This window comes from Trachurus japonicus, chromosome 7, assembly GCF_045865225.1.
Source record: "Trachurus japonicus isolate A0001 chromosome 7, Traja_1.0".
Classification (NCBI taxonomy): Eukaryota; Metazoa; Chordata; class Actinopteri; order Carangiformes; family Carangidae; genus Trachurus; species Trachurus japonicus.
Genome location: NC_140913.1, coordinates 24,685,007 through 24,707,301, shown reverse-complemented (window position 1 = coordinate 24,707,301; position 22,295 = coordinate 24,685,007). Strand labels below are relative to the sequence as shown.

Below are 22,295 nucleotides of genomic sequence, written 5' to 3'. Positions count from 1 at the left end.
GCTATAAATTCCCATTCCGCTGCTTTAATGTTGCTATGCCGACCATCTCCCATGGGCTATGCAATTAAAGTCGCACCATTTCTTTACAGCAGCATTTTGTAGTCTTGGCCAGCAAGTATGATGAATAAAACATTAGTAAATGTACAACAGAGTCTTGCTGGTAACCATAAACAGTCTTCAGAAAGAGAAATCGTTTTGGAGAAACCGCTGTGGGTGTATTTATGTGTGTGTGTGTGGATGTTTACTTCTCCGGGATTAGCACATCTACCTATTTACCTTTGCTATCATCTACATTTTTAATCCTTTAACTTTTCTTATTCTGCCCTGCTGTTTGTGAGGCTGTGTTTCCCTGCCACAGCATTCACCGTTAATGAAATGAACTCCTTCTGAAAGCGTGATTGCATCCACATGTGCCTGTTTTGGTTAATTTATATCGGGAAAAAATTGAAGAGGACAGCAACACGTTTCACTGTCTCTAAATAACAGGGGAATATGCTGCTGTCTGAGAGGTGCAATCATGAAGATATTACACTGTATCAATACCAATGGAAATCTGCAGAGCTCTTAATGCTCTTAATCCTATAAATCACTCCGAGTCATCTCATACAGAGCTGATGGGCCCTGAAAGGGAGGTATTTGGCGCTCTGATGGTTACAGAAATTGACGGACAGTCTCCAGGGATGGTCGAGGCACAGTTCAGGTTTCGGGGCGGTCATGCACATAAATTTGCCATTAATAAATGTCACTTCCACTGTCGCTAAAAAAGAAGGGCAAGGAGAGGAGAGGAGAGGAGAGGAGAGGAGAGGAGAGAGAGAGCGCGCGCGGGGAGGAAAGAGACGAGGCGAGAAGACATTCATGTAGGAGAGACAGAAGGTGAGAGACACACAGAGCAGATGACACGGTGCACTTTGGGGAGGGCCTCCCAGAGACCGCGTGCCCCTGCTTGGGGACTTTTGATGTGCTGCTGCGACAGATGTTAAGGTTTCACCCAACCAATATGCAGAATATGTATATGCCCGATGAGCCACATGTGTGACTGGCAAGGAATGCGTTCCCCGGTCCCCTGATACACACTTGCATCATCCCTCTGACTTAGTACATGTGCGTAACTCACACATGCAGATATACACACACTGGAAAAACAGCACGTACACACACACGCAGAGTGATGATGAACTCTCGCAGTTGTACACACATACACACGTACACAAGCTCATTCGGCTCATGACAGATGAGCGTGACAACTGTTGGGTGTTTGGAGAAATTCCCAGGAAAATCTGTCATCTCATAGGCAGGATTCAAAGAGGGTTTGAGGGGCTGGCACACCTGTGGGTGCCATGATCACTCTATGTGATTAGAGGCGTTGCGGGAGACGAAGCCTTCGGAGCCTCTGATGTGTGATTTGCATGAGCCGTCAATCATCTCCGTCTTCATCCTGACTCCATAGCAACACCGGGGCTAAAATGAAGCATTGTGGGTTTTTTTTTTTGCTCTCTCTAAAAAAAAAAAAACATTTTTAGAGTCGCTGTTGCTCACCTAAAAACAAACAGTACACCACCTTGCCACGGAGGAATGTACTGTAGGCTTCCCCCACTCACGCACTAATACCCAGTATTATCTTTGCTAACAGGATCATGCTTACTGTTTCTGATGAAGGGTGGTATGAGTAACGCAGCTACAGAGACAGATTATCTCCCTCCATTCCCGGCGACAAAGCCCTGTTTCTTCAAATCTCCTCGCAGAGCAAGTCTCCGTCTTCACTCCTGCTCTCTGCCCTGCACTCGGGCTAAAGGTCCAGGCATTTATCGGGAAACAAGATAACTGGGTCTATTCTATAGGACATTATAGATACTTTTTATCCAGCAGCTACCCAATTAAATTGCTGGAATGAGGGTTTCTGGTGATGAAAGGAAACGTGTGAAAGATATGGGAGAGAATAGAGAGACATCTCAACGGCTCTGGAGATATATATTATGTCTATATATAGAGAGAGATCTTAACTCCTGGGTCTTTGTGGTCTAAATCATGAACTAATCTCCATAAGCTTTATTAACTCATTGAAAAATGAACTGGACGTAGTGACTGTGCCTGCCAAAAGTCACAAATACTTGATGCTACCTTTCATATATTACCATAGACTAAACTTATGTGCAACCAAATGTATATAAATGGCGTTCATATGGTGTTTTTACAATGAAATACTAAATTACTAACTACTGTTGAACAGATGCATACTGTACAGTAGCTACATCACATTACTACATTATAGTGATAAGTTATAGACCATTTAAACTGATCTAATAAATAGTTTATAACACACTATAATGTAGCTATAAGCAGAAGTGTTTATGAATGCAGTGGTCAACAAATATACTATCCCATAATGTACTTTAGTGTGTAATCAGACAATGAATGATAATATACAGTAAGAAACAAAGCAGTGTAGTTAGGATTAAATACTGTAGGAGCATTAAAAGGAAACTGTTAGGACTTTATTCTACATTAAAATATAAATTCATTTTGACTAGAACTCGTCTTTCTAGCCTTGTGATCTCATATAAACTTAAATGAGCATGGTTGATGGTGCGTATGTATGGAGCGGCTCTGAGGCTTTGTGATTGTCTCACTGGGACACTTACTCATGGGGTCAGCAGCAGGGTTCTCACACAGCTCAGTCTTCGCCTCTCCATTGGGCCGTTCATTGGGCTTCTGGGACAGACGTGATGACATTGTGGCAGCTGTGACCACAGCCTTGAAGCTACGCTTCCTCTTCTGTACGTTCAGCTCAGGGTGGAAGATAATGATGTACACCTTGGGCATGTAGAGCATGCCCAGTGCTACCGAGGCACTAAGGTTCATGGAAATGGTCAGGGTGGTCGTCTGAATGTACAGCTGGAAGGAAAGCACAGGGAGATAAGTAATGGTTTTAATACAGACCAGAAAAGCAGAAAACATCACATACAGTAAGTGGTCAGGTCCTTTGTTTGTGGTATGAGTTTCGATTTGACTCATTTGATCTCCGTGAGGCAGATAAATAAGTCAGGAAGCAAATTTAAACCTTCATGAAGAAAAATGAGGGACAATACGGCTTTAATGGCTAAACATCTGTGGCCAATGACAGAACAGTCACACTGCTGAGCACAGTGATGAGGCAAAACCTAATAATAACCACTGCCTGATAACAAGATAGAGCATCCAGCAAAAAAGTTCATTGTTTGACATTTTTTTCATTCATTCCCAGAGTGAACAAAAATCTGACACCGGGACCTACATCATTAGGCGATGTATTTGTTTGATGAAGTGTAGCACAAAACTTCCTGAAAAGAAATGACACTTTTATTCAATGATATGAAATTGTTGTTTTTATGACCTAACATTATTATCAGATACAGAATGAGGGTGGTCTGCATATTTGTGTGTGTTTAGCTGTGGGGAAAGGAGCAGCCACACGCATGGCAACATAATCCAGCAGCATTTATTAAAGCCTGACCTGCAGCTACTCACTTAAATCAAAGATGGTTCAAAGTAAACATTTTAATGACAATAGGAGAAGCATCAATGTATCAGGATGTACTCACAAAGCTGTTTTTTCTACCAGCTAATCATTCAGACCCTCGACTACATGAGTATAAAACGACTGTGCTGTCCTATTAGATGTTTTATCTCCCCACTCATTCGTTCAACAGACCAATCTACAACTTCTCAGCTCCATATTCCTCCACTATCAGTGCCTCTAACAAGGCCCATGTTAATGGAAAACACAATAACAGACTAAGTACGGACTTAGAACACTGTATCTGCGGCGTGCGGCAGGTCTGCATTTGTTTTTGTGCCACTCTTCTTGCAGTGAAGTGCAGCCCATGAAAGACACTCACTGTGTTAAGTGGTGAGATCATTCATACTGTAAGGCTGCCATTCATGTGAGCCGTACAGTACACTGCCACTTTCTCTTTCCGTGACATTCTGTTTCTGACGTTACAAAACACCTCTGTCACATCGTCAAACTGTAATTGTGAACTCACGTAACCCGGATCCCCTACTATGATTTAGGTTAACATAAATTTTATATGGTGACCTCATGAAAAGGTGGTAATTTCACTTAGAGGTAGTGAAGTCAGTGATTCAGCCGACAGGAAAGAGCCTCTTGTTTCATTTAAGGGTCTTGGAGGAGAAAGAATCATTTCAAGAGAGGGACATTATTGTTTCAAGAGCACATCACCCAAGCCTCCTCGCTAATCTACAGCACTTGAAAGCATCAGATGTCACTTACATGCTGCCTTCCAGTCAGCCACTGGTAATGTGGATGGGGGGAGAGGATACAACTGTAAACACATTAGCCACCACAGGGTAGTATCTGCAGAGCAGCAAAACGCTCAGCGATTCACTGAGAGGGAGAAATGTCACCATTTGCATACAGTTTTTCTTGGCAAATAGCACGACTAATGCTAATTTCTTTCATACAAGACGGACTCATTTACATGCCAGTCATGCTTTTGTCTTTCAATCTCCACCAATCATTCAGAGACGCCTGATATCATCAACATGTCAATACACTCAACTGCCTCTGTCTCCCTCCATCGCCTCCCGTTCTCTCTGTGGAGGAGCATCAGAGGCAGTCATCTGGCTGGTGTGCCATGCATTAATAACTGTATGAATATCACAATGCTCTCAGTGCACGCTGTCCTGTGTCACTTGAAGCTGTGTGTATGTGTATGTGTGTGTGTGTGTGTGTGTGTGTGTGTGTGTGTGTGAGAAGAGAAACGTTGCTGTTGCCTTCGGAGCTGTGAATTTGCAGCATTTATGATCAGATATCGGAACGAGTGATCAAAGCATTGCGAGAAGTACACATGGCGTCAGATAGATAATCACCGGAGAATCTCCGCCCTGTGCTGTGTTTCCATGTTTGGTAGTTGGTAACCTGTCTGGTATCCATAGCAACACTACAGAGTTTGGTACGAGCAACTACACACACGACTGGAATAAGCTTTTAATGAGATTCTGATACCTTAGATGCTGCATTGCTGACCCTATCAGAACTGATTTATTGACCACGCAGGAGAGTAGGCACACAATGAGCATTAGGCACTTGCTCACACTCATCACATACACACACATGCATGCACACACACACACACACAAAAAACATGTGTAGGTATGTGGGATTTCACTCCCACTAATGCAGCTATGCGAGCACACAAACACACACACACACACACACCAAATCCGTTTTCTTACTGTCTCTAATCACCGAGACAGGGCTTTTCTTTGTGCCTCTCTATGAGCTTGACCCAAATTCGTAGCCCCTCTCACCCACCACTCGAATGTTTAGCTTGTCACAGAACATTCATAATTAATTCCTGTTGCTTTAACATAAATAAATACATGAAGTCATTTTCACAACCGCTTGGCAACTCCCCTATTTATAGCCGCGGTAATGATTTATTAACGTCCTCATCAGGAATCAAACGCTTGATTTTGAATTTTACATCTCATTGACAAGTCAAAATGGCAACATCCAGCCACAACAAATGACATGTCTTCTGTTTAGACAAAAGGCTGTTGAGGGTAATTTTCATAATTATACCCACCAGGGATATACTTACTGCAAAGGCAATTTAGTTGGGTATGGCTGAGTACTATAAATGCACACAGCGATGAGGACTTGATTCAGTAAGTGACAATTAGGATGCTCTCTGCCCCATTAGAGAATGCCTTCAATAATGGATCCAGAGGATTTGCAGTCTCCTCTCAACTACCTGGATGTCTCTCTCTTGTTCTTTTGGGTGGCCTACTTTCTCGCCCGGCTCATGTCGTGAATAACTCTGTCTGGCTTTGTGCTGCAAAGCCCCGTTCCGTACTGGAGACGCTGCTTTCTGTCTGTGCGGACGCCGGTCTTCCCTCCATTTTGACTCAGCACACACAGGAGGTCCCCGCTTGTGGCCTAATAGATTAAGAGGCTATAAAAAGACACACCACAGTGTTTTGTGTTTTCCACCTGTCTTTGTTTCCTTAATTGCTCTAAATAGGGCCTATATTTATCAAACATCTTCGAGGGAGGGGGGGGGATTCACTGCAGTGCTGACTGAACAGACCTTGGACAAAACTTAGGAGACCTCCAGAGGGATCCAGAGACTCTGTTTTGATGAAAATCTATGTAGCAACTGTTGTGTCTGAGTTAGTGGTGGTGGTGGTGGTGCAGGGGAGAACACATGCTGTGTCTGCAGAAATCAGTGTCCTCACAATGTTAACGCTTTTTTTTTTTTTGGAACATGGAAAATTGAGTTTTGCAAGAGTGTCAGAGCCAACAGTTTCCACAGTCATAAATTAAACTTTGATCACTATAAATACAAACTGTGGTCCCACCAGTATGACTCGGGCAAGGTTATGAAGATAAACATGGATTTGAAACCACTACAATATTATTCATTATGGCATTAACATGTGTTTCTCCTCATCTGGATACAGGCAGCATTTTAATGAGACATAATATGTATACAAAAGGTGACGTTTAATCTGTCCAAAATCCTTCAAAAAAAGCACATGTGTACACTTTTACTGTATCTTACACCCTGAGTTGAATGTACAGTTTCTTCCTAACTTAAATTAATTTAATGAAATATACAGTGAGGTACAAAAAGAACAGCATAAAGTGTCATCATAAAGTATTGAGCTGTAACTGACTGTGAAGGCCATAGAGTTTCATTCACATCACTGTCTCAGTCATAAAGAGTCAGTGACCCCTTGTGCCCTATGGATGGAGACATTGTCATCCTGCTTCTTCCACTTCTCCAGACTTTTCCTTTAACTTGTCACCAATCCATTTCTTTCTTTCTTTCTTTCTTTCTTTCTTTCTTTCTTTCTTTCTTTCTTTCTTTCTTTCTTTCTTTCTTTCTTTCTTTCTTTCTTTCTTTCTTTCTTTCTTTCTTTCTTTATTGTTTAATCATTTGTGAGTCATCATATTATATCTTTCTAAACTTAAAAGGGACAACGAGTTTGTCTTTGGTTATAAAAAAGCCTCACATTAATGTGGATGAATCTACGCTATCCACACTTGTCAATGGCTCCATTTTCGATAAATATATCTCGATAAATGTCTCTATCGTTATTTTGTTATTATAATTAATGGTGGAAATGCTGGGTGAGCCGACCAGCGTGTCCTTACGCTGCCCGGCGGGTCATGATAATAACGCCGCCGAATCGCCGTTTATGGTCTGAACTATGACGGTATCTGATCGTCTTCGAACCTCTGACTTTCATTCTTGATGAATGAAAACATTCTTGGCAAGATGTCCGTCTTGCGCCAATCCAAGAATTTCACCGTGCGCGCGGAGGCTCATGGTAAATGTAGTATGAAAACACTTCGCTTTCCAAAACTCCTCGTTGTCCCTTTAACCTAAAACCTACAAAGAGCTGTAGCTACTTTTCGCCACTCCAGTTTTTGCCCGTGTCTAATACTTTAGACAACAAGTGAAAACACGTCATTGCAACTTTCACTTTGCAGCTCTGAGTGGTGTAAAACAGGGATGTTACACTTTCCTCTCCGCTTGATAAATACACTCAGGCGGGTGGTCATAGTATCTTTTTCATCTTGAGGGATGTTCACCATGTATTTTTTAAAATAAAAAACCACCGCAGCCATCGGTGCACTTGACCAGCTCTAGTCTTTTTGCCTGAAGACTGCCTCTGGTATTATAATCTGCTCAAGGTTTCAAGCACAACACAAATTATAGGCAGGAGACTTTCACATTATTATAAAAAAGCTTCAACATTTCTGCCAAGCGTCGGGTCTAACTCCTGTCAAGTGCAATTGTTTGCAGAGAGACAGGGGGATTAGAAGTTTCAATTTTCATTTTTCCTGTTGAAAGACAGAATGAGAACATTTTTGCAAAATATAGTAAGTCATTACTAATGATACTTGACAGCACAGACCATCCTCAGGAAGTTCAAGACACATCTCACAAGAGACTAAGTGGTTTCCAGACATGTATTGAGGTTCAGTATGTCAAATTTATTCATTTATCATGTGAGATTTTTAGTATGGTATATGACTTTCCATGACCTGAAGTTCTCCTTAAAGTGTGGCCGAATCTTTGTGGGTGTTTTACTAGAAAGTTTCTGAGCCTCAGGGGACGTGTTTCATTATAACCATCATCCCACTCTTCTGAACTGCAGGAAACGTCTCGTTTTGCGGTGAAAGATGTTACAGAATAAGAGAATTCTCATGTTCACTGACAGCCTCGCTTTACATTTAGAGACTGTGAACACCATTTTACACATTTCTATGATGTCTTGTTGTTCAAAAGTCTGTTTGAAGTGACTCGCAGGCCTGGAGTATGTCTCAGAAGTCGGTCGATCTCACGGGCAGGTGAAATTTGGATGCTGGTGACTCTCACAGTCATTAACTTGAGAGTGCTGAGTAGTTGACTGAGCACATGCAGGTGCACGGGAGGCGGAGGGGGATGGGGTGGAGCGCTCTGTGATCTTTTGTAACTGTTTTCGCATGGCTTCCCTCAACATGAGTTTGGATGGGCAAAACAGAGAGGGAGGGGGGGTCACAGGTGTGGAAAATAAGGGCATCTAAATGGTGTTGAGTTAAAGAAATGCCACGCGATGCAGTGACAACTTCTGCTGCTATTCTATGTGACAAAACAACATTAAGTCAAAGGCAGCTGGTTTTTTATTTCATCATTTTGGCACCTGACATAATATCATCTCTGTTTTCGTGACTCTTTTGATATTGGACAACCTGCGGTGCGAGAAATGACTCAAATCCGTGTGGGTGTTCAGCCACATCTGCACGCAACAACACCACAGGGCAAGGTCCTTTAAGTGAGGATGAAGCATTACTATTTTATTATTTATTAGTATTTAGCCTACTGGTTTATTCATGTGCAGATCTACACACACACATGAACAGTATCAATCTTATCCCTCACCTAATGACATTATTTTCACCATTTTTTTTACAGTTGCTGTTGTTTTTAGTAAAGTATTCATGAAGGACTCGCATGAGCCAGTGAATCCAGTCTTACTGTAGGAGAAACAGATGTGAGGAAGGCGTGTTGTAAACTTGAGCATAAGTAAGCTGAAATGATGGATGACATCGCTTCACTTCACCTTAACAACATACTCTGCTGCTTTCGCAGAGGATGTTATCAGGACATGCAAAGGCACTTCTCACCAGCAGTGGCTGGGGAGTGATGCAGAGATGCACCAGCACAGACCATCATTACATCAGGATGGTGTGGTGTGAGCTGGAGGTGAGCGTGTAAGGCTGGAGCCGGTGAGAAGAAAGAGTTAACTGCATAAAGGGGAAAGATAAACACATTACTGCCTCGCTAGTCGCCGCGAGTAACATAATGAACTCCTAATCGCTGCTGAGGGTGTAATTCATCTATGAAATCAGCAGCAAATTGAGATGAGGAAAATCACTTTCTGATCCATCTCATGCGGTAGCTTAGCAGGAAGGATATTGAACGCTGCTCCTCTCAAAAGGTTAGGAGTAACACTTTCCTGTCAGCATCGATATTCTGTCAGTGGAAAACTTCCCCGCCGCTCTGTCTTGCACACATGGCCTGCCAAGCAGCACGCGCGAGCTCATGAGTCCGGCAGATGAATGCATCTGTATTCCCCCCAGTGCTGGCCAGATAAGCAATGACTAGCACAGAAGGTCAAAGTGTCATATTCTCAATCAACTCCAGTAGCACCCAATGTCAAATGCTTTGTTGAGTGCAGCGCAGCTGTCAGGAGATGGAATGTGTTGTATCAAACTTCTATTTACCCCCCCATTTCTTCCCTCCTCCTCCTCAAGCCCCTCATCCTCCTCTCCCTCCACCTCCTCAACCCGTTTGTCTCTTTCTCTCTCCAGAGTGAGGATCTACTTTATGCCATACTATATGTTGAGCCTTAGGCAGGAGAGCTAAGATAATGGCATCTGGAGGTGCGGGCACCCCCACCCGTATCACTCCTCGGGCATTTCAGGATTCTTGGTGCTTAACATCAACTCTTCCTCCGCCCCTTGATGTGCCTATTTCTGTCTGTAGTGGTCAGAGTGTGGGTTTCCATGCACATCAAAAATCATGTGAAGATGAAATCAAAAGAAAATGGAGCAATGTTTTATACAGTTTCTTAATGTGTGTGTGTGAGTGAGTTTGTCTGTGTGCGTGTTGGTCTGCTCCCTTTGTTGTGCTGGTTGTGTTTTCATTTTGTGTTTGCACAAATATGCGTGTGTGCATGTTTGGACAAGATACGTAAAAACAAGGCCGAAGGTATGGAAGTGAAATTTGTGAGAGGAAAGAGTGAGAGAGAAAGAGAAGGAGGGAGGGAGGGAGGGAGAGGAAGAAATGACTCACCTTCTCTGCCGACTGGGCTGTGCCAAAGAAGATTGGGATGAAGGCCAGCCAGACTATGCATGTGGTGTACATAGTGAAGCCAATGGGCTTGGCCTCATTGAAGTCTTCTGGTACGTCCCTTGTCTTGATGGCGTAGATGGTGCAGGTCACCATCAGCAGGATGCTGTAGCCCAGCGAGCAGATTATCTGCAGGTCTGTGATGTCACACTTCAGCACGCCGCGGGCGAGCATGGGGTTGATGGTTTTCTGCTCATCGTAATCGACGATGGTGTTGGGCGGGTCCACGGCGAACCACACCAGCACGCCCAGCAGCTGCATGCAGATGAGACTGGAGGTGATGGCGATCTGCGACGTGGGGCTGATGAAACGCGGGGCCGTGACCGTCTGCTTGCCCTGCTCGAAGATCCGGTAGATGCGGTTGGTCTTGGTGAGCAGCGCGGCGTAGCTGATGCACATGCCCAGGCCCAGGAAGATCCTCCTGAAGGCGCACACGGCCACGTCGGGCTTGGCGATCATGAGGAAAGTGATGATGTAACACAGAAAGATGCCCGTCAGCAGCACGTAGCTCAGCTCCCGGCCCGACGCCCGCACGATGGGGGTGTCATTGTAGCGGATGAAGGTCGCCATGACGAAGATGGTGGCGATGATGCCGAGCATGGCCAGGAAGACGGGGATTATCGCCCAGGGGGAGTGCCACTCCAGTTTGACGATGGGGATGGGTTGGCAGGCGGTTCTGTTGGGGTTGGGCCTCATGTTGTAGGCGCACAGTCTGCAGGAAGTCTCGTCGTACTGGTACTGGTAGCCATCGCACAGCTCACAGTGCCAGCAGCATGGCATGCCCTTTACCCTCTTCTTCCTTTCTCCAGTTTTGCAGGGCAGACTGCACACAGAGATCGGCACCTCCTGCTCCCCATCTGGCCACTGAAGCTCCTCCAGCTGGGAAAGAGATGACACACGGTGCAGGAAGAGAAGGTTAGCAACGCACAGATAAGCCAAATATAAGACACCGTGTGCATAGAGAGGAATCTCACCTGCAAAAACGTGCAATGCAATCTGAGCAAATACTGTATGTACCTTATAAAGAAAAGAAAAAAAAGAAAAAGAAAAAAGAAATCCAGCATGGTCATAAAAAAAAAACAAAAAAAGCGATTAGTCTAATACAAGTGCAGCATCTTTCTTGCCAATTTCTTAGAGGGATTGCCTTTTCTAATACTTGAAAGTAATTGAAATCACCATGGCAACAGAGCTTACCTTTGTTCGGTGAAATAAAAATAAAGCAATGTGAAATGCAAAAGACATTATGTTTTAATACAGGAGTCAGTGAGGTATGAAATATGTGATGAGAGGGAAGGAGAATGGGATTTGGGATTGCAAAATGTCTCTTTTAGACTTTGCAGAGCTATTTCTATTTATGATCTTGTCATCAAAATGAAAAGTGCAGTAGCTATACAGTGAAGAACTATCTGGGAATCGAATCCAAAAAACCCCCGAGTGTTGTGGTGCTTTGAGCTCAAGCTATAGTTTCAATACAACTTGGCTTTAATTTTTTTTTTTTTTTTAGTGCTCTTACATATTTTGTTAGGCTGCTAAAAAAGCTTTCATACAGTATGACTCTGAGCTGATCTTTTGATTAACTATGAAAGTGTACTGATCCGTGGCTTTAAAAGCACCGAGCACAAGATTAAAGATGCACCAACATGCTAAAGGCAGATTCTCAGAAATGTACAGCAGCAGATGATCAACAAAAAGCAACTAAACTGTTCAACAAACAAAAAAGCAATAAAATATGTACATAATTATGTTAACATAACAAAATATTTTTGTAATTGAGATAATGAGCTAAAAGAAATCGCAGTGAAATGGTATGAAATCTTAATAAAAAGGAATTTTCTTTTTTCTAATTTATGTTACGTGCATTACACCTTAATGACAGGTGAATAAATTACTTAAGAGGAAAAGTGCAAATCTCTTTCTTTCTGAGAGTTAGCTGAATAAATGGACAGCTTAGCTAACACTGCAGAGGAAACGGCTTGCCCAGCTCTATCCATAGGTAACAAAACACCAGCATCTCTACAGTAAAACTTTATTCTAATTATTATGTTCTGTACTTGATGAAATTGATTAAAACAATCCAACAATCCTAATACAAAAAAACATTAAAAAGGGAGAGATAATTAATATCAAATGAGACGTTTGTGTAAATCTGTCTGATTCTTTAACACTGCAGACAGTGCCATGGTTTTATCAATACACAGCACAGTTACTGTAGGTTGTGGGCTAGAGAGGCAGGATGACAGCTGAACCACAGTCTGCTAACATGTCTATGAGGAAAATGAAAAAAAAAAAAAAATCAATAAAAACAGGTGTCTTTAAAAACACACTAATGGAATAATGGAATATAAACATGGTATTCATAAACAACAACCAAGATCTAAGGAATTTTAAAGGGCAAGCACAAATACCATTACACAGAAGTGCAGTGAGTCCAGCTAAGAATACAAATAGTATAGCCTCTTCCTAATGTGCCAATTGCCAATAATTGCACATATAGAGCTGCAGCTTTTCAGCAAAGATACACACACACAAAGACACACACGCACACACACCTGCAGCTTGTTTGTGCTGTGTGTACCTGTATGACAAATGCGTTGTTTCTGCGGTGTCTCGGCAGATTATCATCTGCCATTTATCTGGGGGCATGAAGGTGCCATTTGTTATTTGGACAATGAATGGTGCTCTCTGGAAAACCTCCCGATTACACTCAGTGTGGAAACAGTAATGAGACCAACAGCTCTGTTTCCATGGAGACCAGAAGCAAGATTTTTGACACCTTGGACTGGTACGGTTGCTATAGTTTTCATTTGGGTTTTTGCTACAGTTGTTAATTTTACAGTTAATTTGAGCTTTTGTGAGCCAGAACAACATTACATTGAACTTTTTTTTTTCTTTCTTCTTTCTCTCAATGATTAGGATGCTTATTCCAGGGTGACCTTTAAATTAGATTCCTCTTTATGCGTTAGTGAAGAATGTAATACGTATTACATTGGGATATAATTGTACTGTAATAGCATTTTATTTGTAATCACACTTAAAACAGAATGAAACACAAATCCCCTGCAACGGACTTTGTTCCACCTGTGCTATCAAATCCATCCAGTTGTGTTTAATTCTTGTGATCCAGAGAGACATTATGCAAATGTAAACTCATCTTTATGTAAATGTCATGTTTTTTTGTTACATAGAAAATACATAGAGGTTTTAGCTCAGGTTTCATTCTATCATTCAGTCTGGGTAATTTCAAGTCAGGTGTGCCTTTACCACTAACATTAGACTGTTTTTTTCCCCATGTGAATTAAAGTGCTTTAAAGATTCCATGAAATGGAAAATGCCTCATCTATGGCGTTTTCCCATGAGTTCTTCTAGCTTTTTATGTGTCAAAAATGTTAAAGAAATTGCATCTGCACATGGTTTTACATTAAAAGGTTCGGTTTTCTTGTAAACTGGCAAGAGCTGTACACTTGATAGATGGTATACTCTCTGGGGTTTACCTTAAATTCCTGTAGATGAAATATGATCATGGACTTTGAGTGTCATCGTGTACAGTAAAAGCTGTGTGAAAGCTGCTGAGCACCAGGAGTAACATGGGAGGTGTCTATTTAGTTGTCAGTTCCTTACAACATCAACATCTTCAGCAGCTCTCTGCTGCCAAAGACTGAACATATACAGACTGACACTTGGGTTAAAAACATGTTCTTTCTCTTCCTCCCACTCTCCTGCACCGTCTGTCCTCCAACCTATGCAGCGGTAGAAGAGTGATCTCCAGGAGTGAACATCTCTGTTTCCTTTCGTTTTCTTCTGAGATCAAGTCTCTATTGATGTTTTGAGTCCTGCCCAAAACATCCTTTTACAGGCAGAAACATATCAAACCTTGTAATAGCATCCAAAATGTGACAGACTAAAATTACCATCTTTCATCCCCCTTCACAGTCTGATTTTAAAATCTTCTGTTGGATTAATTGTGTGTGTTTTTTTCTCCTCTTAAAAGCAGCTGGTGGGACACTGATTACCTTTAAGCAAATCATGTTTCAAGTACAACAATAAAAACCTCTTTTATTAAATAAAGTCTAAGTGTTTTTCTGTATGAATAAAGAATATGTTAAACTATTAGATTACATTAGTAGGCAACACGTCAACTAAAATGAGTGGGTGAACAAGTTTCTACAGTGATTGTTTGAGGAACATATTACAGCTGTAGAATTTTGGAAGATTTATCTGCAGTGTAAAGAGTAACACTTTCCTTTTTCTTGCTAAATTGCACAAACAGATTCATCTTCTGCACCTAAAATACATCAATTAGACTGAAAGTAAAACACGTCTGCACCTGAGCTCTCTCCATATTTGAGATGCAAATAATGTGTAACCCCTTGTCACATAAGAGATTTCAATCTTGCTGAATGTGAAGATGCTTTTTGGATATTCAGCATACAAACAATATTTATAATTGGGTGTCTGTCGTCTGTGTGTGTGTTTTGAGTATCAAGCTGTCATACCCTGAGCTGGAGGTTCTCCACCCACTGTCCCACCATCTTATACTCTGGAGTGGAGGAATTGGTCATCTGAAACTGGAACAGGTCGTAGCGCCCCGGAGCATCGCCATTCTTGTTGAACACAACAGAGGTGCCGGCGCTGCCTGCACAGAGCGAGAGGGAAGAGAAAAAAGCAGCAGGAAGGACGGTGGAATAGAAAAGTGTTAAGACACTGGTGTGACAGGGCACAGTACAGCGCCTCTTCTAGCAGGAGAAAAACATGAACTTTTAACCCTTTGCCTCTAACTAGGTTGTGCCCTACAAGAAACACACAAAGGACCACAGTGTGTGTGTGTGTCTTGCTCCTCCAAACACCGTGACCTATATCGTGAACCTTCATGATAATTAGGAATGGGGAGGCGAGTTTCCCCACTGACCAATAAAGCCCTTCCTCACCTGCTTCCTATGCATCATCGTGGCTGCGCGGGTGGCCACTGGAGGGACAGATTTTCACATTCAAAACACGGCGAGTCATGTGGGCTTCTCAGCTGCACTCTAATATCGGGGAATTGACCGCTGTTTGAAATGAGCGCACACCCTCCTCAGGTTAAAAAGTAATGCCTTTTCTCTCTCACAGTGGACAACAACAGGAGATGTAAGGAGGATAAACAGGTCAGCCAAAGCATCGTACGGTCCCCATCTGCTCTCGGTGTGCAGCAGCCTGTCTCAAGCCGAGCCCAGAAGATTTCACTAATTAGCTCAGAGAGGGCGGCAGACACCTGAAACGTCGAGTGTGTGAAAATGAGTTTTTCAAATGCGCAATTGCACAAGCTCTCGAGCCCGTCAATGGTGCGGGCACGTCGTCACTTAATAATATCATGCTCATGAATGCGCAGAGTGTGTGTGTGTGTGTGTGTGTGAAGGTGGTGTGTTACTGCAGATGTCACTCAACATGAGATCGACCTCGCAGCAAGAGAATGCTGAATGGCGTTAATAGGAACAATGGCTGCACCTTGTTTTATACATGAGGTCTGCATTGTTGATGAGGTCATCTCCACCGGCCCCACAATGCCGGCACCGAACGAACGGCTGCGTTTTACAAGTCTATTCACCTTGGCACTGCACTCAGTAGTTCATGAGCACAAATGGATATACCATTTTTGAAATGGGACGGGGGGAGTCTGACGACACTTGGCATGGGAATTAAGTACTTTAATAGCTCCGGCTATAAAAAGGGTAGAGAAAGCACCGGGAGCATATGTCCCAAACACTTTTGGGAGCGTGTTGTCTTTTGTATCTAGCACAGAACTCATGGCTTTTCGATGGAAGGCCGCTGCACCTTTTCCTTAGTGTTCACCCAGAAGGGAATTTCATCTCCCTCCAGTTTTTCTTTTTCAAGGACATTTGTCATTGAACATTATACAAAAGTTTCAAGGCAAGGGACTCTTGTAAAACGAGAAAAGCAGAGGTAGCAACTCGTTTCAGGCCAGAGAATAACGACCATTTCAATAAAACACTGCGGACAAGCAGCCAAATTTCCCCTTTTTGACTTTGTGACACGATTGTGCATTACAAGTGTCCGTTAATAAGACTTAAAGTCTCCATTTCCATGTTGATGCAGAGCCACAAATCCCTCATTATCTGTGGTTATGCAAAGTGACAGCGCACATATTCCACATTATGCTGAAATAGCACCACTGGAGCCGTTTGACCCATCTGTCTATTCATTTTAAAAGTGGAACACTAATTCATCAGTATCCATGTGTCGACACAGAAAATTTAACCGGACGGGTCTTCAGTAGGAATTTAAGTGTACTTGTGAAGCTCATAGTGAAAACTCTGTCAATCTGAAAACCAAACTATAAAGTCGGTGGGTGGCCGTCATCGTCCTGTCACTTCTGTTTTCACCAGACAGACGCCAGACTGGTTGACACAGCGTATAAAGATGTTGACAACATATTGACTCCTGTGAGCAATAGCTGTGACAGGGTTACCATTCTTATTCCACGCCCCAGCAAAAATATACAGCTCGCACAAACACACAAACACACAAAGTCATTCAGTAAAGTGACATGACTGATTGGGCACTTGGCGCTCTTCAGCTTTAGAGCAAATAATTAAGTTGTGTGTGTGCGTGTGCAGATAAATACAGTAAATTCCTTCCTATTTTCTATTGCCTGTTATTTTCTAGGGAACAAAATGGTCTGCATGGACTTCTTAGCGAGAGCACTGTCTAAGATGAAAGATTTATGCATTTGCATGTGGCTCTAAACTAAGACATGACAAAAGTGCAGTGCTGCTGTGCTGTGCTGTGCTGTGCTGAACAGTGTGGGTGGACTGGGGATCCACTGCTGTGTTTCTCTCGCATCATTATTCTCTCCTTTTTTCCCCCCTTCCTCTCACTCCTCAGCTCTGTGACTCCGGCGCAGTGGGGAGATCAACAAAAGGATGCTTGCACTCCTTCACTCTCAAACATACATTAGCAGTGGCACATACACAGGATAATGTGCGTGGTTCCAGCCTGAATGCAATAAGGGGCAGTGAGAGATATGCCTGACGGAGCCACAGCAGAACAACCTTCACACGCCAGTAAAAAAGGTTTCAGAATATAATAGCAAGACAGGAAGGGGGCGGAGAGGGGTAGAGATGGTGGAGATCTTAATTTCAGCTTTCAGTAAAATGTTTGTCTGACTCTGAGGCAACACATTCAGAAAAATCAGCACAAGCCCAGATGGTTATTGAAACTGAACAGCAGATTCTCAATCCCATGAATCTGCACTTAGTTTGGGTCTCCTTCAATTTGAATCGCACTGCTCAGGGAATTTCATATTTTCTGTTTCTTTAGTTCCACCTTAAGGGGCCGGGGGGCTTCTCGCCTACTGGAACCCTGCAATGCTGCCACAGCCACAGTTGTAGACAGAGGCAGGCGATAACTTGCTTTAGCTCCCAGACATACAGTACGTTTGCTTTCACACATTTTGCATGTAAATAACTATAAACTGCAATTGTTGCAAGGATAACACTGAACTGGCAATAATAAATGATGACATGTATTAGACTTTTAATGGATTTAAATGATTATTTTAGAGTACGATGTCCAATGTCTAGTGATATTCTTTTTTTTTGGAGGGGGCAACAAATCCCATTGAAAAAGACTAAAGTAAAAGAATGAAAATGCCAATAAACTAGATAGATACTAGATAACATGTTAATTTACAATACTGTTATACATTTTTAGCCAGTCCCTCATCCACTGGCTTTCCACACTCTATGCACCAAATGTGTATTAATCCGCAAGTGAAAATAGTCCTCAGTGATGCACTATTTTTACCTGCTTGAGTAACACTTGTTTGTTTTAGTGAAAAAAACACAAATTACATTAGATAGATGAAGAGTTTTGTCTTCACTGAGAACAAATGGAAGCCACAGAAAGTCAGGGGAGTGAGACCAAGCATTTGGCCTTTTTGTTGGATTGTAGCCTTATTCTACATATTAAATGGGGAGAAATTTCACCAGCTGGCTTCAGACCTTTGAATCTCTGCCCACATGCAATTACAAAAACAAACAACAAGGCAATCAGAGCTTTGTAGGCAGGATTAAGAATGGGGATGATGGGATGAAGCACTCTAGAATAAAACTGATTCATATATGGTACTGTAAGTCTATAAACACTGAAAAACAAGTCTGGCTCCACACAGAAAAAATAATAAATAAATAAAGACACAAAAATACAAGCCAAACAGCCCTCAGCCCTTCATCGGCTTTGACTTTTTGAAGAGAGAGAAGAGTAAGCCACAAGGTCAATCCATCCATCCTTTTGCTTCCCATGTTCAAACCATTCAAGTGTGACTCTTGAAGTAGGGCAATTTAAGTGTCCTGCTTTTTCAATAAGAGCCTTTGAATGCTTCACTGTGTGATTCAACCCTTTAGTATTAACTTAAGTAATTTTGATTAGTTAAGTTATCGTTATACAACTTCAATGTCGTGACCTCACGAATACTTTGTATTTCTATGCTGGGATCTGAAATGTATAAATCTAGGCACTGAAAAAAAAAAAAAGGGCATTGTGAGACAAATACATATACACATAATGCAAACACCGGCATTCAATGTAAAAAATAAAAGAAAGGGAATAAAGGGAAAAGATTATAGCTCAGAGCATGTTATACTAAGATAAGTTTAACTAACAAAGAAAAGAAAAATAGGGGGAAAAAGGCGATCCCCTCTGAAGAAGAAAGGCTGAGCTCTGAACTCTAATCCATTTTATGACACTGATCTCGCTCCCCTGCTCATAATGACGAGGTAGAGGCAAATCCAAACATTATGAAGAATATATGTATCCTTATATACTGAAGCAGAAAGCTACAAAATCTAACGAATAGTCACTAAATTCAATCATCACGCAGCTGTTATCAAAGCGTCCGTTTTGCCTGATGTTGAGGGGGCCACATGCTGATTGGATTGGGCGACACAAAGTAGTAATTTGGTCTGATTATCAGACAAGAAATTTAATTGTTCAAATTCCTCCTGTTCTATCCCTTTGAAATAATAATAGCGCTAGAGAAAGAGGTTCAAGAAGAACAGCATGACTTGATCTCTGCTGCCACAGTTTGCTTGCCGAATAATAGATTTGTTTAATTAAAAAAAGAAAGAAAGAAAAAGTTAAAATGTTTTGTATAAAAGGCTTTTTTGGAAATATCAGCAGGCAGTCTGTGGTTTGTGTTGTTTGGTTAATTCTTTCATTTAACCCCTGATCCCTTTTGACCATGAGAAGTATGGTTTTATTAGACAGCAGTTTGTATTAAGTATGAAATTTAGTGTGGGAAATGTGCTTCAACTTCAATGAGCCAATTAAAAAAGACCAGGCTATGAAAAGAAACATTATTAAATATACTTATCCCAGTTAAGTACTGTACATATGAGTATACTTTCCCCACATATTCAATAAAAATACATCAGAGTGGAGTGTTATTTTCATGAAAAAGAAACTCACTGAGCTGGGTCCACCTCTTAAAGTAGGCCAGTTTTCTGAGGAGATTACGCTGATTCTTTATTTTAAACAGCTGAATCTTATCTAGAACATTTTGTGAAGAAACAATGTACTTCAGACGAGCCTCTAATGATCACACGGACTGACATACATGCCAGCACATTTGTAATGACAAAGGATTTTCTTGTTTTAAACTCATCTCCCATTTGGCTCTCTTCCCCCCACTCACTCCCACATTTCAGAGCATTTTTGTCATTAATACGGTAGCTATTTGGCATTAATTGTTTATTATCCTGCACATCTTTTTCTGCACATGGCTGAATTATGTAGAGGTTCAAGGAGTGGTAGACCCATAATATATCACACACTGGCTCAAAATATTCCACAGATCTAGAAAGTGTTGTGATGCTTTTAACTGCGAATGAAAATATTAATGCAAATTCAAACTGGAGCCAGCCCCAAGCAGCTGCATATGCTGCATAAAACAGAGGGAATAGTACAGTATGCATTTATTTCCTCTACATTATTACTTTCTTATGGTCTGAAACTAAGATAACTCTGAACTACATTTTGTCTTGACACTGGAAACTCGTGAGGACACTGACACACATTACCTTTGAGGAAAATACATAGACTAGTGGTTAAAGGTGTACCTACCTGTAGTGTGATAGTGTGGTGCCCCCCCAATTACAAAGCTACAAGGCGTGTTGCTTGTTTCACCGGCAATTTATCCACTTAACACTGTTACTGTAGCTGTAGCCAACACCAAAACCACAAACCTATCTAGTTTCACAGTATAGTCTCTCCACACAACTAACTGACTTCAACAACTCACACTTCAGACAAACTCCCACTCCCCAACCAGCAGGGACAACAACAGCCTGCCTAACCTCCAGTAACCTTCAGCCAGGGACAAGTACATAGCCTCACACAAATGAGTTGCTTTGTTCCAGTTCACTCTCTATAGTGGTTCACTATTTAGTACACTCACTATATTACAGTATATCCTCATTATAGTCCCCTATAGTGAGTCTGCTATGCTGTGAGAGCTACACTTATAGTATAAATAGTGTTCAAATGATGGTCACTAACTAAGCACTATGCTGTACACCATCATGCACTGCACTCAAGCTAAAATATGGAAAACCAGTGTGGAGAAAATTGCCCGAGAAGTGTCCGAAAGTGTTTTTCCATTTTACAGATTAGCTAACTGTATATTGAACTCCCTGGATGATGAGCAGAGGAGAACTGGATGAGTGAGTGAGTGAGTGAGTGAGTGAGTGTTCTTCCTGAGTTTCAGACACAATCACTGTCATTGGTGGCTGTGATAACTAAGAGGCTTCATTGTCTTTAAGCATAACACATTCACTGACACTCAGTAAACGCAATCATCATTCGTTTCTACCTTGACTGAACTTAACACAGTAGCCCTAAAATATTTATATAATAATAAAAATAAAAAAACAGTTACATTAACATGTCAACCAGTTTTTTGCTTTGAGTTGCTTTTGGTTAGATGAGCACATTGTTGCCACTGTGTAAATATGTAGTTGAAGCATGTGGGTCATTATCTTAGCTGAGCATACAGTAAAGACAGGAAACATCTACCCTTGTTCAAACAAAATGTTTAAGGTGTTGATTACCTGGCTTTAGGGAGGCTTTCAGTCTAAGCTCAGCTAACAAGCTACTAGGCAGCCATCTTCTCACGTGACTCTAGCAGGATAAAACACTGTTCCTTGAAATAATGCACTTAGATGTGCAGGTATGCTCATTTGAACTTGTATTCTGTAGGAGGAAATGTGATATCACTGAAAATAAATCATTGTTTCTCATGTGCATTGAGAAGTGGTTCATCGCGTGAGGATTTCTCAAATGTATAGGGTGCTCCATTATTCTGTATTTCCCTTGTAGAGCTGGAAACATAGGTGTTCAACAAAACAAAACAAAACAACAGAACAGAGAATATCTGCAGTGATGACTAACCAATAATCTAATTTTAACTGACTTACTGTATAGGATATAAAATATCTTTTCAGATTCAAGTAACTAACTCTGGAGTTTGCTTTTCTGACCCACACATTCTGTAGGCATCTGTTGTGTAGATTGTGTAGATGTCTGTAATGTGACACTCACCGTTGAAGCTGCTGTTACGTATGTACTTCAGCAGCGTCTTTCCATCTGCGGACTCCATTTGTGGACAAACGCCAAGATGATCAGGACATAAGTCCCTGTGCATATTGTGGAGAGCGTGGGCCATGGCATACACCGCGTCAATCACAAACTGTACCTTCCCTTCTTGCTCGTACTTGGAGTTTATCCCAATGCGCTCCTGGCCTGAGGGAAGAGAAAGGGAAGAGGACGACTAGCAGCCAAATGCACCATGAGCCATTAGACATTACATTCTCTCAGCGCTCCCTGTCATCTGCA

General features: G+C 41.8%; 1 protein-coding gene across 1 annotated transcript in view; it reads right to left on the bottom strand.

Annotated features, from left to right (window-relative positions):
• LOC146984822 (metabotropic glutamate receptor 7-like) overlaps positions 1 to 22,295 on the bottom strand; it is a 64,398-nt gene that overhangs the window by 1,698 nt on the left and 40,405 nt on the right. The window contains exons 6-9 of the mRNA XM_085782272.1: positions 22,002 to 22,202; positions 14,903 to 15,042; positions 10,353 to 11,288; positions 2,640 to 2,892 (exon numbers count right to left, since the gene is read on the bottom strand). Of these exons, the coding sequence (XP_085638398.1) occupies positions 2,640 to 2,892; positions 10,353 to 11,288; positions 14,903 to 15,042; positions 22,002 to 22,202 (1,530 nt within the window). The remainder of the gene's footprint in view (positions 1 to 2,639; positions 2,893 to 10,352; positions 11,289 to 14,902; positions 15,043 to 22,001; positions 22,203 to 22,295) is intronic.